This window comes from Rhinichthys klamathensis, unplaced genomic scaffold (genome assembly GCF_029890125.1).
Source record: "Rhinichthys klamathensis goyatoka isolate OS25496 unplaced genomic scaffold, OSU_Roscu_1.1 h1tg000165l_1, whole genome shotgun sequence".
Classification (NCBI taxonomy): domain Eukaryota; kingdom Metazoa; phylum Chordata; class Actinopteri; order Cypriniformes; family Leuciscidae; genus Rhinichthys; species Rhinichthys klamathensis.
The window spans coordinates 283907-301496 of NW_026606697.1; the positions used below are offsets into that span (position 1 = coordinate 283907).

At 34.0% G+C, this 17590-nt stretch overlaps 1 protein-coding gene across 1 annotated transcript in view; it reads right to left on the reverse strand.

Annotated features, from left to right (window-relative positions):
* efl1 (elongation factor like GTPase 1) overlaps positions 1 to 17590 on the reverse strand; it is a 120093-nt gene that overhangs the window by 87738 nt on the left and 14765 nt on the right. The window contains exons 12-14 of the mRNA XM_056259123.1: positions 17190 to 17289; positions 1658 to 1770; positions 653 to 819 (exon numbers count right to left, since the gene is read on the reverse strand). Of these exons, the coding sequence (XP_056115098.1) occupies positions 653 to 819; positions 1658 to 1770; positions 17190 to 17289 (380 nt within the window). The remainder of the gene's footprint in view (positions 1 to 652; positions 820 to 1657; positions 1771 to 17189; positions 17290 to 17590) is intronic.

The window sequence follows — 17590 nt, forward strand, 5'->3', positions numbered from 1 at the left end:
GTAGATTAGCAGTTTCTGAAATACTCAGACCAGCCCTTCTGGCACCAACAATCATGCCACGTTCAAAGTCACTCAAATCAACTTTCTTCCCCATACTGATGCTCGGTTTGAACTGCAGGAGATTGTCTTGACCATGTCTACATGCCTAAATGCACTGAGTTGCCGCCATGTGATTGGCTGCTTAGAAATTAAGTGTTAACGAGCAGTTGGACAGGTGTACCTAATAAAGTGGCCGGTGAGTGTATATATATATATATATATATATATATATATACACACACACACATATACATATGCACATCACATACACAAAATCACCTTTGTTTCAGTGGATGCTACTGCTCCTAATTTGAAGACGCTCCTAATGGCTGATGATGGTGGAGCTTTATGCAAATTAATCTCAGAGTCTTCAATGAATGTCTCAATAAGTCATATAATAGTTTCTCGGTAATAATGTAATAATTAGCACCAGACAGCTTCAAACATGAGGAAATTAATTGGAAATGAACCTGAAAGAGGCAGTTCATTTACCCGAGTTCAAGTTCACCAGGGTTAAGGATTATTAATTGTGTGATGATTATGTTATGAATTGCATTAATTCTTGGATAAGGAAACCGTCTGCAGTTATTAAGACAGACAAACAGCTGCTCACCACTCTGAGCGCCAGTGATGGATCGTATTTGGGTCCGAGCACAAACACCTTCTGGCCTTTTCTGACGACACCGCTGTAGACTCGTGCAAAGGCCACAAAATGCTCTTTGTTTTCCTCCTCCACTGCAGTTTTGACCGAAAGAGCCTCTGTCTGCGCACACAGAGCATCTGCAGAACACACAAACATACAAAATAAAGTTGATGAATACTTCAGAGTAAATATAAAAGATTTTAAACAGGACCTATTATGCCTATTTACATTTTCAACTTTCTTTAGTGTGCAATGTTGCTGTTTGAGCTAGAAACCGGTCTCAAAGTCACTCCCTTTGGAGTGACTTTGTGTTTTGTAACTCTTTTCCTTGAAACGCCTCCATTGTAGTCTTGAGTTTTCTTCCAGGAACGAACACATCACAATATTCCTCGTTTAATTAATTCCCGCACAAGACATATGCAAAAAAAAAGGGCCGAGGCCTAGATGAGTTGCGTTAGTAGTGTACTGAAACTCGTTGTTATGGTAATGTCATTACATTTCCCAAGCACACTCAAAGCGGTTGACCAATCACAACACACTGGTCCAGCCGACCAATCAGAGCACATTGTGCTTTCCGGAAAGAGGGGCTTCATAGAGACCAGAACTAAACAGAGAGATACTGACAGACTGTGAAGAGAGGTGCTGCAACAATGGAAATATGTGAAAAATAATGTGTTTTTTAACATTCAAGCATGAAAACCTATTCTACTGTAGTAAACCCCCCAAAAAAAACCAAGACTTTGTAAAAGGGCATAATAGGTCCTCTTTAATTGAATATCAGATAAAGAGGCCCCCACATACTGTCAAAAAAACTAACATACCATAATAGTTTGATATGCACCATTGTACAGAATTTGCCTTAGGAAATATAGCCTGTGCCAAACACGCCTCTTTTACACATTCACTGTCACACACACACATCATTAAACAAATTCAGTTCTTGTCTGTGACACTACCGATGGCCGTTTGAAGTACCTCCAGCATCAGCTGACCCGGGGCTTTCTGCACTCTGATTGGCAGCTTGTCTCTCGGCGTGACGCTGTCTGGCCAGTTCTCTTCGCTGGGCGATCTCCTCCTGAGTCAACGGCCTTAAGGTACAAAAAACATCACAAATCATAATGCACGGTTGTGAACCACAGAAGTCTGAGCACTTGGCAAGATCACAACTGCACAGTGGGCTACCCTGTTTTCTGTTACTATTATTAATTCTCTAATTCTCATGAATTACAGGAAAGCCATTTCTTAAACTCTGAAATTTGCTAACTGAAATTTGCACAATTTTATTTCATTTTATAGCACATTATAATTCCAATACCAAATATACTGATTATATAGTTTATCAGCATTCACAACATACAATGCTGTCCATGTTTTATCCTGTATTTAGTCTGAAATAAAATTGTCATATAAATCATTCATTTAACATGCAAATGTCCGTACAAATGATTAAAATTATTTTGGACCAGTGTATGTAACATAAAATCTTCTTTTTTTTAAATAGCCAAAAGTTTTTTGTGCACACACATTTCAGACACATTCAATTTCAAAAGTAAAGATAAGTGAACTGATTAATCATTTCTATTTCAAAAAGAAGCAGACATGAGAACAAAAGCGAGCTGCGGATAAGCTTAAATAGAACACCAAACTAGAACACCTTACAATTGTTTAACTTGTCTTGAAGATATAAATCTTAAAGTGAAACTGGTTGGAAAGAATCTGGCTCAGTTCGCAACATACCAAAAATGTACCAAGGAGTTACCATAGCTTGAAACTAGCCAGCATTAAGCACTAATAATGTGCTTTTATGCTCCCAAGCAGTAGATCCAATAGAAGATTTAAACCATGTTTGCCTCCAAACTGCTGCCATATTTATTAAGGGCCCTTCTAAAGCAGAGTGATGGCTCCATCTGAGGAGATGACAGATAAACGATTGCTACAGACTATTAACAAATCGCTGCAAGAGGAACATAACAGCCAACAACTGTGACTTATTTTGCTTTATATCTAAATATAGATCCTATGCGGTTACACGGCATAATTGCCGAGACATTACCAGTCAAATGATTTTGGAGTTCATCAAGTTTTCTTTTTATGACACTGCAAAACACTTGCCAAACAAGCTGTAATTGGTAACAAAAGTTTCAGCTCAGTATTGACTGAAGCGATGCGTGTAGTATGGCTGACTCAATAGAGTTATTATTCTTAAGAATGATTGTCAAACTAAATATTATACGTTTATTATAGTTTATATAAAGTTATTTTATATTTATTTTGTGTGATTGTGTTATTTTTTAGCAAATAAAAAAAGCACCAAATTTGGCACCAAACCAAACTTATATTTCCCCAGGGTACCCCCAGGATCCTCCAACTTAAATTCAAGGCTTTTTAAGACCTTTTTAAAACCATTTCAAATGAAATTCAATGCCAACTTCGTACCCATTCCGACAGAAGTATGAGGGAAAAATGTCAAATCTGTATACATTTAAACCCTGGAAAATAATTATGTACAAGGAGGCTACTTGAATTAAATATATATATTGAATTATATATCAGTCATATTTAATACATACGCAACAGCATTGTAGCACGCACGTGTGTGTAGGCCAGTGCTAATTTTGGCAGCCATTTTTTATTTAGTCTTGGCCTCAAACGACATTAAAAACCGCCCGTAGGTGGCAGTAACTCACTATCTTTATGAATGAGTCTGAGTCATTCATTCATTGAATCTCACGATTCGTTCAAAGCCACATATTTCGTTGCAAAATAGAGCAAGCCTGACAATGCTGTTTTAAATGTAGTACATCACTTAATGTTACCCTTTTTTCTTTTCTTATTTACTGTTGTATAAAATCAATGTCACATTTGAAATCGTGTGGATATTCGGGAAACATTGCATTCTTGCTCGTATGAACACTGGTGGATATATCAGCCTGCATTTTGATCGCAGATTTAGTCGCACAAACAGCGCAAGCGGCTCGTGACAGAACACAGACCGACTGAATGACACTTTAATTTAAGTAGAACATCTTAAATAAAGATCGCTGAACTGCAGCTTGTCTGTGTTTTCAAATCATCCGCGCTTCTTCAGCAGTGTAGAGAGAGCGCGCGCGCATGGTAGCCAGATACTACTGAAAAGAATTGTAGAAAATATGTTATTTTAACAGAAAAGCTCTTATTTGGGGTTTAGATTCTTTCATTTGTGGCCACAGCGGATTAAACTAGGCTAGTAAGTACTATCTTGTTCTGTACCTCACTTGCCTAGCAACCATACACTGTAAAAAATGATCGTGATTTTAACGGTAAAACACTGTAAAAATGCTACAGTGAAAAACTGTTAATTGGTTAACAGAAAGTTTCCTTATTATATACGGTAAATAACTGTGATATATATAATGGTACATTTAATTTAATTTTACTGTAAAATACCGTTAAATATACAGTTTTTGGAAGTGAAAAAGAACAAGTCATTGTATAATTTACAGTGAAAAAATGTAAATTGACATTCCCACAATTCCCTGTGTGACACTTCACATTTGATGTATTTTGTTTTTAAATAACTGTTTCTTCATAATTTTCTTCGTTTTTTTCTAATAAGTTATGTACATTAGGGTTTTATGTTACATTTAATGTTGTTAAATTAATGCTTATTGCATTTTTTAAATTTCAACATGTTACCATGATGGTGTTTAATGTTTGTGTGAATGACACTGTGCAGCTTCTGTATATTAGTATTACTGTAACTCTCTTGTGGATGAGCTGCTTATGATGAGCTTTGGTTGACCATGTGACTCTCATCACTGCTGTGATTGTTGGCTGTCAGTGTATTACAATAGAAAAAAACAGATATTAATACTTCAAAAGGTCAGTATATTAACATTATATCAGATAATGAAATACGGTTTATCGCTGTAAAATTATATACGGTTAAAAGTCGTAAAACCTAAAACGTTGCTACCGTATTTTTAACAGGAAAACTCTGGTAACCACAGCTGCCAGGGTTTTCCTGTAAATTTAAATTTAAAAAAAATGTTTACAGTGTAGTAACGGGTGCGCACGCGATCGCTTTTTCTGCTATGACGTGGAGCGCGAGGTGCACTCAACGCTGCATACATTTTGAATTAGCCTACATTAGTAACAGTTAATTTTGTAACGGTATGAACTTAATCCTAGCAAAGGCAAAAAATATATATAAGACCTTTGTAACGAAATCCAAGACTTTGTATACTAAATTCAAGGCTTTTAAGGCCTTAATTTGAGATGATCAAATTCAAGACTTTTTCAAGGCTTTTAAGACCCACGGGTACCCTGTTCCCATAAATGAAAGAAAACATTTCATTCTTGCAGATCATTGATATCGCTTCATAACAAGGTAAATAAAAGTTGAGATTCACATCACAATGTGTGCAAAATTGAGAAAATGGAGTTTGATTTACAACCCCATCATGCTGTGAAGGGGTGCAAATGTGGTTACTCTCAGTTTATGGAATGTTGCATGATTGTCAATGATTAAATGATTTTTTTTTTTTTTTTTTTACTGCAGTGAATCAAATACCAGATGGGATTTGTCTCTTTAATGCTAGGAAAATGTAACGGGACTAAGTGTACCTTATTCATGGAAAGTGTTGGCTGTAACTTCAGAGTCGTAAACAAAGCTATAGTTATGATGATTTAAGAGAACACTGCCATGTTGAAATATTAATTACAATTTTGGGGTGCATAAATTACATCAAAACAGGATACAGTCCTCAACTTCTTAAAGCTGTGTTTTAAAAAATTGTAGTGCAATAGCAACTACAATTGTGAATTTGACCATAAATCAACTGATTTGGGTCTTAATTACAGTCAATAGATTTTTACCCACTTTCCCCCTTTTCACTTCCGCTCCATCAGTGCTTCAATCCTGTTGTGCGTCTCAAATGCTTTATATCAGCCCTCCTCCGAATTGTAATGTTTTCCTTTTCAAAGATCTGAATGTTTTCGCTTATTGGCAATAATGGAAACAGCATGAAGCTCATTTACAAGCTCGTCCACTGTGGTCATGAAGTAATGGGTACAGAACCTTACGGCCAAGTCTTTAAAAACCACAAGCGGGACTGTTTTTTAATATTCTCAAAGGGAGAAAAAAGATGATAGAGGAATGGAAATATAAATTGTTTCTAAATCTGCACACACAAAACACATAATCTACTCACAAAACACACTTCATCAGTTTTCAGCATACAATACATTAAACTACAGATGTTTTCCATTGGAAACAATTGTTAAGATGGAGATTTGTGAATCTAATATCTACATTTTGCAATCAGGGTTCCCACACCTTGGTTAACTGAAAAATTCAAGGACCTTTCAAGGACTTTCCAGGTCCAATACCCTCAAATTAAAGGACTTAATGTGGGGGCACATTTGTTGTGTCCAACAACAAACGTTGAGGTATCATCGCTACTATGGTAGATAGTAGTTTCGTTCACGTGTGAACGTCATGGCAACGTACAACACAAAGTACCTCATGCAGGAAACACTTAACGTAACACGTAAATACGTGGGAAACTAACGTAAATCAAGCAAGCTAGTATGCATAGGCCACGAAGTGTTGGCGAAATAACACATTAGTGGACCGGAGGGAATAATATGGAATTTTTTCCAGAAAACTTCTTGAACAAAATAAATTCAAGCACTTTCAAGGACCTGTATCTATGTTTTTTGAAAATAAACATATTAAAAAAAAAAAATATATATATATATATATATATATATATATATATATATATATATATATATATATATATATATATATATATATATATATATAAATATTTTCCTAATATTTTGATCATTCAATCAAACGATCAAAATATTAGGAAAATATTTATATATATTTTTTTTTTTATTATATAAAGGGAAAACAAAACACTAAGCTTGGTTAAGGCATTTATCTGATCAAATTATTTGTAATTATTGGCAAACTACAGCTACAGATTTGTATTTTACTATGTAAAAATAATGCAAAGAAAATTTAAAAAGCTCACAGGAAAAAGCATACATTGACCACATTGCGTTATCAAAAATAAACAACTATTGTAATAAGATTACAAAACCTTTAATTTTTTTTTTTAAATATAATATTTTATCAAATCATGTTTAATAATATTTAAATAAAGGATGAAGATGTCAATTTTCCTAGGCTGGACATCACTTTTTTGGTCACTACTGTACATTAACATTTGCAAGGTTACACACTCTATATATAGAAACCTATGGTTTTTGACTCAATTTTAAAGAAGGTTTTATGCCAAAAAAGGTTCTTTATAAGGAGAAATGTCTTAAATGATAACATAATAATTCCATGTTTATCAGGTTATTTCATTTTTACTAGTGATAAAGTATGTTTACGAGCTCAATTTCATTAACATTAAAAATGTATTTAAAAAATAATTAATTAAAACTAAATCCATATAATTTAGTTTTTAAATAAAAAAAAAAGGTTATATATTAGGGCTGTCAAATGATTAATCGCGATTAATCGCATCCAAAATAAAAGTTTGTGTTTACATAATATATGTGGGTGCACTGTGTATAATTATTTTGTATATATATATATATATATATATATATATATAAATACACACACATGCATGTATATTTAAGAAGAAAAAATATTTATATATAAAATATTTATATTTATATATAATAAAAATTATATATAAATCTATATACAGTATATACATGAAAATATTTCTTAAATATATACAAGCATGTGTGTGTATTTATATATATAAAATAATTATACATAGTGCACCCACATATATTATGTAAACACAAACTTTTATTTTGGATGCGATTAATCGCGATTAATCATTTGACAGCCCTAATATATATATACATATGAAGTTCATGACAGAACCCTTTAGTTATATATAGAACCTTTTATCCTTCTAAGAGTGTATTTTAAAGAAACCTTGCTATTCCAATGAGTAACATTGTTTATTGCATAATCATCAATGTCTTTGCATGAGCACTCAACAGCCCAACCAATTTTCTGCCTACCGACTGCCTTGTGCCATTAATAAAAGCCCCCAGCACCAGCAGCCAATCAGGCAAGCCAACATATTAACGTTGCATGCAGGGTATGTGTAAGAGTGGCTGACAACACTCCCACACGCCAAATCTCATACCATACACACACACTGACCCAAATTGATCATTGCTATGGCAACCCCAAAGGTGGAGGAATGCATTTGTGCTTTGCAGGTTTCATGATGCAGTTCATTCAACTGGGGGAAAAAAAGAGAGGAAAAAATAGTAGACTTGACCTGAGTATATGTCAGGGGTGTGCACCATTCAATCCCTTTCAGTCAACTGAGGTGACAGGCAGGATGCAAATCTGAACCGAACAACACAAAGAAAGAAATGCAAAACTACTTGTATTTTGTAATGTTCAAATAAAGCAATATATATATATATATATATATATATATATATATATACAAGTTTTGACTCTGTACGATTTTTTCATGTTTTTGAAAGTAGTACTCACAAAGGCTGTATTTAATTGATACAAAATAGAGTAAAAACAGTAATATTGTGAAATATTATCTCAATTTAAAATAACTGTTTACCTGTTTATTTTAATATGTATTTTTTCCTGTGAAAAATATGAATTTTCAGCATCATTACTCCGGAGTCACATTATTATATGCTGATTTGCTGCTCAAGAAACATTTCTTATTATTTTTGTGGAAAATTAGATGTTGCATTTCCCCACATTTTTTTCTGAATTCTTTGATGGATAAAGTTCAAAAGAACAGAACATTGTGTAATAATATAAACGCCTTTACTCATAGCATAAAGACACAGGGATTATAAATAAATAAATAATTCTGTAAATGTATCCTCCAGTCGTTCCAATTCAACGTCCTGTGGGAAATTAGCAATCTGATTTAAATCCACACCGATGAATTGAAATGTTTTTGCTGGAAATCTGGATATGCAAGAAGGAATTATATTCAGAATCCACAAGGGATTTTTAATAAATACTTCAAAATGACAACAAAAACATAAAATCTCTTAGTACCACGCTGAAGAATAAAAAAAATAAAAATCGTATTCTCTAAATCAAAAAACTCCCCCCCCAAAAAAAAAAAAAAAACAGTTCTTTTGAAAGTATACCATTCTCCTCCTGGCATGTTTCATATGAACACAGAGCTCGAAAACTCACAAAACGAACGTCAACAGAAGCTTCTATCAAATCAAGACGAAAGATCAAATAAACTACAAGTAGCAATGCTGCTTCTGCCAAAGTCTCCCTCCAGCGCAGGATATCTGGGTTTGCTTAAATAACACTGTTTTGATATGTAAAGGCTGGAACAGTGCCTTTGAAATGTGGGTCAGGGTATAGCGCTAGCAGCTGCTGCCGTCGCAACTTTTCAAGTTGAAATCTGAGATGCATCTTGGTCTAACTCTAAACTCTAAACGAACACTTTATGTCCATTTTCTCAGCCTCTATGTTTGCAATGCCCCTTTATCAGTTCACTCCAAAGAGTCAAAGTTCATCTGATGTGGGAGTGTTTTCATGCATTTGACGTCCCTCGCTACTCTAATGTGCTTATGGACGATCACACTTAGATATGATGTTTCGAAAGAAAATATGGAGGGAATCTCATTTACAAGCTAAAAGCTGTCCTCACAAAAGATGATGTCATCCTTTAGACCTAGATGCACATCCCACACACTTAATTTGCAGGAGAAACGCTAGCGGAGCTAAGAAAACAAATATATGGGGTTTTATTTATTTTATTTTATCTATTTTGGTCCCTAGAAATATGCCATAACCTTTTCAAACACACATTTATTTATTTCAATGCAATTTAAATTCATGCACCACAGGAGAATTCTATCATTTTATAACACTAAACTTCCATGAACAAACATCATTTGCACCAAATCTCACATGGCCAATAGAACTATTCTACAATAGAAATGACAGTTTAATCCTTTTAAAACAAAACAGACCATTCTTTTGTCCACAGATATAATTATATGTAGAAAGAAAAAAGAAAAAAAGACACACACACTTAAAAAAAAAAAAAAAAATATATATATATATATGCAAGTATGTGGGTGTACATACAATGTGTGTGTGTATATATACAGTATATATGTATATATATATATATATATACACAAACACAGTGATATTTGGCTTGACACACATATGTATGCATTTAAAAATGTATATTATAAATGTTTATATAATTTTTTTTATTACAGAGCATTTCCAGAGAAAAAGTTATATATGTATATATATATATATATATATATATATATATATATATATATATATATATATATATGAACACACACAGTGATTTTTAGCTTGATTTTTTCATAATTCATCTAAAAAATGTCATACTTTGTGAAAAAAAAACGTTAACTTAAGGTCAGCAATACACTGACTTCTAATCTAAAGCCACTTTTCCTAATAAATAATTTACTATTTGAATGACAGCCTTAAATATATGCATAAAAGGCAACTGAAAAGTATCAAAAATAAATGATGATGGCCTGGTTTATATTTAAGACAGTTTAATGTGACCTTCATAAACAAAAAGAAACTAAATTCAACCGCTGGGACACAGAGTGCTCGTAGTTGAAGAAACACCCCCGTGTGTGTGTGTGTGTGTGTGTGTGTGTGTGTGTGTGTGTGTGTGTGTGTGTGTGTGTGTGTGTGTGTGTGTGTGTGTGTGTGTGTGTGTGTGTGTGTGTGTGTGTGTGTATAGGGCAGAGACCCCATAGAAGTGAGACACAAAAAAGATCATCTCAGGTCAGGAAGAAACTTTATGCCTGGATACCCTGACGCTGACTGCTTTAAGCTTGCGGGAAAACATGAGACAGAGAAAGCGAAAGAGGGAACATGAAAAAAGAAACAAAGATAGCAAGAGAGAGAGAGCGTCCGTCTGGAGAAAAGGAGGATGAGACGTGACTGAATACAAGAGAAAGTGAATGCAAGCAAACAATGAAAGTAAAAAGAAGCTAAAGAGCCACTGGGAGCCACCCATCTCTCCTCTCTGAACGGCCCGCAGCCAGGGAGGATAAACAGGCAGCTGGCGGTCAAGGCCCAAATACGGTGGCATATTAACCGCAGCATTCTTGATTGAAGGAAACAGTATGATGTTAGACTGAATAAACAGGAGTACATTACCGCGGCCCAACTCTTTTTCCGTTCATAAATCGCGCTCATCCCTCGATGACTCTAGCAGACCCGAAGGAAATGGAGTTGATCTCCACCGAGCTAGACGGCGTTCGAAACACACGGAGTAGAAGGTATTTAAGCATCAAAAGTGTTTGGCGAGATGGCGACGAGGGAAATTACCGCTTGAAAATCAACACGCTAAATTAAACGTGGTTCGATCCAGTTCAATCTGTCTGTCTCCTTCAGTCAGGGGAAAAGGTGTTTTGCTGGTGCTGGGAAGAGAAATTACTCGGTTCCAGTTAAAATGTATATGTGAAAACGTTCAAAAGTTAAAGGAAAGCAATTCTACACTCTTAAAGAATTCACTTTTAACCAAGTTTCCTTAAAAAAAAAGTGTAATTGAGTTTTTCATGACCATTTTTCACCCTTTTATGATCAAACTGACTGTTTTAGCTACTGTACCTTTAAGACTTCTGTATATAAATGACCTCTGTTATGATTTGCTGACAGCGTAGACATACTAAGTCACACAAAAAGTGAAAATTATGACAAAAAAAAAAGATAATTATGAGAAAGTCTTAATTATGACAGTCATAATTGACACAAAAAGTAAACATTTTAGAATCCAAGAATAAAAATCTGAGGAGTTTGATGCCTTGCTACAATACATAGAGTTCAATGCAGAATTCAGGCAATGTAGACAAAAGTAATTTCTGAATAATACATTTATAATACATAGTTTAATTACTTACTTTCCTGTCACATCACCACTATCCGGTCAATTAAGTTTGTCATCAGTCAGAAGATTATCATAACTAAAGAAATTAAACTTTTATTCAACAAGGGCCGAATTAAATTAATCAAACGTGAGAGTACAGACATTTATTTTGTTAAAAATATATATATTTAAAAAAAGTATGTTATTTTGTTCTTTCTATTTATCAAAGAATCCTGGAAAAAAAAACATATCACGGTTTCCACAAAAATATTAAGCAGCACAACTGTTTTCAACATATTAATAAGAAATGTTTCTTGAGCAGCAAATCAGCATATTAGATTTCTGAAGGATCATGTGACACTGAAGACTGCAGTAATAATGCTGAAAATTCAGTTGTTTTGATAGTTAATATTTTAAATATTACTGTATTTTTCATCAAATAAATGCAGCCTTGGTGAGCTTTATATCAATAAATCTCCAACCACCTGGCTTCATTCTGGCACTTAAAGCCCACTTTTCACGATCCAACCAATTCCTGAAAGAGAAAAGTTTTCCACTGAATATCCTGTTATGCTAATAGCGTTTAACCTGCTTACAGTTACCCATCTCAATACGTTGCCAAGAAAGCAACTGGTTCCAGAACAGTGTTTCTTGCGTGTAAGCTCTGACAGTCACATGCATGCCTCTAATCACTCTTCCCGCTCTACACAAACACTGCATGGATTTTATTAACTGCACCCCGGATCCGCCAGCTAAAGCTACACGGCAGCTCCTGCAGCCAATGAAAAGCTACATGCAGCCTGCAAGGGTCTACACATGTTCCTCAGCCCCTCTCTGTCAAAACAACACTCAGAGACAGAAGTGCCGCCAAGCGTCGTCAGGGTTTGCCCTGGCCATCTGCTTCTAATGATTAAAAGTGCAACTGTCTCTCCACACATTAAAGTCCAGATAATTCGCTTCGACATCAGCGAGCCATATCGTCGACTGTCCAGTGTCACGCTTACCCAGTCGACATAAAACAGTGAGGGTGAGGTCAAAGGGTGAGAACAAAGGCCTTAAAATCATTCCAGGTTGGGAGATAGACCAGTATATATATATATATATATATATATATATATATATATATATATATATATATATATATATATATATATATATATATATATATATATAGTGTAATGGTAGAAATGTGTCAACCAGTAGATATATCTATATATAGTGGGCAGAAATGATTTGTTATTTGACAAACTGTTATTTTCAAAGGCTGTTGTTATAAATTAAATTAATAATAATAATAACAACTATATACATATACATCTATCGCATCTAAAATAGAAGTGTGTGTTTACATAATATAAGTGTGTTTTATATTATATTTATAAGCATATTAGAATGAAGGATTTCTGAAGGATCATGTGACACTGAAGACTGGCGTAATGATGCTGAAAATTCACAATGGCATTACAGGAATAAATTATATTTTTAAATATATTCAAATAGAAAACAGTTATTTTAAATTGTCGTAATATTTAACAATCTTACAGTTTATTTTTAATCAAATAAATGCAGCCTTGGTGAGCAAAGAGACTTCTTTTGAAAAAAATTAATCTTACCGATCCCAAACTTTTGAACGGCATTTATATACATTACATAAATTAGATTTATATATTCAGATTTACATTTATATGTTCAGTTATAATTATATATTCAGGATTGATAAATATATATTCAGAGTTATAACTATATATTCCCATGTAAATTTATATGTTCAGATTTGTAACTATATATATTCAGATTTACATTTATATATTCAGAGTTATAACTATATATTCAGACTTATAACTATATATTGAGATTTATATTTAGATATTCAGATCTGTAACTAAATATTCAGAGTTACAACTAAATATTCAGATTTACATACTATTTCCTGTTTGGCCCCCCATAATATACACACACACACACACACACACATATATATATTTATGCATGCATGCATGTATGTATGTATGTATGTATATATATATATATATATATATATATATATATATATATAAATAAAGAAAATAAATCAAATGAGATGGATGATTTCTGGATTATCCAGAAACTGTCAATAATACTTGTTTTTTGTTTGTTCATATATAAACTATTTTTCATTGTATTTTTATGTGATGTAAAATTAATCATACCATGATATAAGATTTTGGTCATACCGCCCACCTGTACTCCAGGCTGTCACCTACTGTAGAAGGTGAGAATGAAGACAAAATGTGAGAACAAAAGGGTTGCAAACAGCGGACAGACGAATCAAGTATGCAAGTGTAAGACTTTGTGAGTGGGAGGAATGTTTGAAAAGACACAGATGGAAACAAAAACCCACTTGACTGAATTATCTGTAACACCACCAAATTTCACTGCACACTTCCACCCAACCCGATGAATAATGGAAAATGTCTGATCTGAGGTCAGTCCTAAAGGGGCCGTCTGGGAGCTGACTGACACACTACTGACTCGAGAACAAAGAGTCTGAGCAGCTCATGCCCTCAGATCTGGGGTCATTTGAGGAGTTTGACACGGCTGAGAGCGCCATCTAGCGTATGCACCTGGATCTGCAACAGGCATTGTTCCTCAGTGCTGACATGATGTCACCTCACTTAGGAGGATGAGAACTGAAAAACATTTGTTTCAGTTGAGTCCAGACACAAAGGACATCAACAGGGACAGGATCTAAGCAAGCAACATTACTGTAGGATATCAATTCTCATAGTACAGCAACAAAGGACAAGAACAGCAGCACAAACTTGTGCTCACACACATACAGTACACAAACAGAGCAAGCAAGGTGCAGTATCGATCAACTGCTACATCACTGTTTGGCCAAGGTCCATTAAGTTTGTAGAACCCAAGGGCTATAGCAAACTTACTCAAACTCACACACACAGATCTATGATTCAGCATCCTAGAGCTCTCGTCCTCTTTCAAAATGCCTGAAGGAATGTATACAGGATTCTTTTGGAACTTCTCTCATCATTTGGAAACAATCCTAAAACGATCATATAGGGAATTCGATGGGAATCAAATCAGATTCCCCTGGATAAACTGGAATTTTGGGAATTTCAGCATCCAGAAATCTACTCATAATATGGTATTGGAATAATCTCTACTGGATAGCTAAAAAGGGAAATCAATCAGGATCAATTGTCGTTTTTAAATCCCTAAATATTTCCTTTAAATGTCCTACTGCTCTACAAAAGCACCACTCAGTAACTACACCAATAGTGGAGCTAAGAAAAACTAATTTTGCATTTATTTGATATTAATTTCACATTCTGTGCATCAAAGCACAGTTAAAACCATTTCTTTCTTTAGTCTAAGAAATTGTATTATGTCTTAAAAGGTTCAAAAAAATATATATTTTGAAGAATGTTGGTAACCAGACAGTTGACGGTATCCATTGAATTCCATAGTATTTTTTTTTTCCTACTATGGAAGTCAATGGCTACCGTAAACTGGTTACCAACCTTCTTTAAAATATCTTCTTTTGTGTTCAGCAGAAGACAGAAACTCATACAGGTTTGGAACAACATAAGGATGAGTAAATGATGACAGAATTTTGGGTGAACTATCCCCTTAACAATAAAGTTACTGCATTTGGTCTTTGTTGTGCAGTAAAGCCAAAGCCAGCATCCAAAATTAACATTTACCAAGGGTAAATCCAAGTAAATAAAAGTCTTTAGAAATTACATGTGGTTGCAGCACATGGTTTATGTCGGAATGATAGTCTAATCCTCGCTGATGTAAATTATGTGAGCGACTCAAATCGAAGTCCTATAAACCATCTACAAAAGAAAACATCTGTCCTTACTCTTTCCTTGTGGAAGATTTACCAGCAGACGTTTATATATGATGCCTAAAGGCTGTTTTTGTCCAGAACACCATGTGGAGACACATATGTGGAATGTTCCTCACATTAAGCCACCAAAACAAAAATATGAAAAACAAAATTACAATGTGTCTTCACGTTTACGTGACAGGAGACAGAAAAAGGCTCATTTTGTATATGATGCTGCATGCGACAAAACAACATTCAAGACTGTTTGCTAAACATATCCAGGGAAAAAGCTAAATAGTCCTATTGTCATAGGAGCAACAACATACTTTTGATTATTTTACTATTACTTTATAAATTAAATATTTATATTTTCTCAATTCACCTGTCAATTGCCAGTGTAGCAAAAATACCTTCTGTCCAATTTGTTATTATAATAGTTTTGTGAATAGGTGTTTTAACAGATATAGTAATTCATATGTGCTACGCTAGAAAGAAAATTACCATAAGGAATATTATTATATTATATACAGCGCCCTTCACAAATATTTGCACCCATTAAAATATAAGCATGTTTATCTGCCTAGTCTTTTATTCAAAACAATAACAAAACCCCATCTTTAAATGAAGTAAACTCTTTCGTATTGAATAAAATGTATTATTTTATTTAATAAATGTGAAATAAATATTTTCTTTTCTTCAGAAAATGTGTGAACTGAAGTATATTATCATTCATATTGTATGTTTTTAAGTGGTAAGCCATGTCGTGACATCCGGTTTCACTAGGGCAAGGATTGCCAAATTTTTTTGTCAGCCAAACCACTTTAACCTGAAATATTTACTTGATGTTCCCCCTGAGATTATGTTATTATTTTAATAATTTAACAAAACAGTGAACATCAATGCTCGCTGGTTTTTGTGATGCAACGTGACTGTTCTCTACAAAAAAAAAAGTCTGAAGTGCAAAACATGCTGTACGTAAAATCGCATGAGCCTTGCTTGATGTGAACTCAATACAAATCATGACATGTGATAGAAGTTTTTAAAAAAGACAAACCTAGACAGGTACTGAATATAATCTAGCTAACATGTATAATTAATTGACGCTTTATTTTCTCAAAGAAATGAATGTACTATATTTTAGTTCAATACTGTTTTTTTATTTCATATTTTTAGGGGATTTTATGGTGCTAAATTAAATTTATGGAATATTTATGATCCATTTATTACCAGTTATTCACTTTTTGAGCATAGACCTGAAGCTTTGTCATAAATCTTGAATGCTTTGGAGCAGAGACTGAAGTTTGGTCTCTTTTTAAAGAAGACACTTGGCAGATTATTTCTGAAATGAAACAAAAAAACTGAAACATAATACTATTTTGAGTAAAAAAAAAAAAGAGCTTTCGGTAAGATTTTGAATGGGCACAGTACCAAACGTTTCCACTAGATGAAATTCGCTTCCCATTCGATTCCTTTCATTTATGACCACGAGCAGTACAAGTTTGTCTATTGTTTTCAGGACCATTTACCTTTTTCGAGTCCATGATTTTTTATTTGTGTTCACATAGTACGTGCCAAAACCTTTAGAATGATTAAATATGAGGTGATAAACAGGCCCTATTCCTATAGTCATAAATCACAATGAGAAAGTTGGAGAACAGCAGTCTTAGGATTAGAAAGTCTCCAATGCTATGATCACATGCCATCTACAGTACATAAAGCTCTCTATAACTAACGTCTATCTGAAAATAAACCAAAAAAAGTTCAATACCTCTGTTTGTTCTGTGGCAGAGCTTTGGAGTCCACGGAAACCATCTTTGACACAAAGACAATTACAGGTGCCGTCTCATCAGCCGAACAATCTAGAAATGCTACAGGGGACAAACACACAGAGCAAATAGATTAAAAAGAAAGTCTTATTTAATGCCAGCAACACTAGTGAAATTGTACAATTCGGACTTTGAACACAATATAAATGGGACACGGTGTGGTCCTTTTATATGAATACAAAATCAAAATAAATTTCACACCTAAGCGCCATCAGAAATGACTTTAAAGCGTGATATTACAATCCGTGAGCCAGAATTGAGGAGCGCTTTGCTTCTTAATGCATGAGCTCAAAGAAACCTCAGCCTCAGGCCACACGGTATTAAAAGCATCCTGCTATTACAC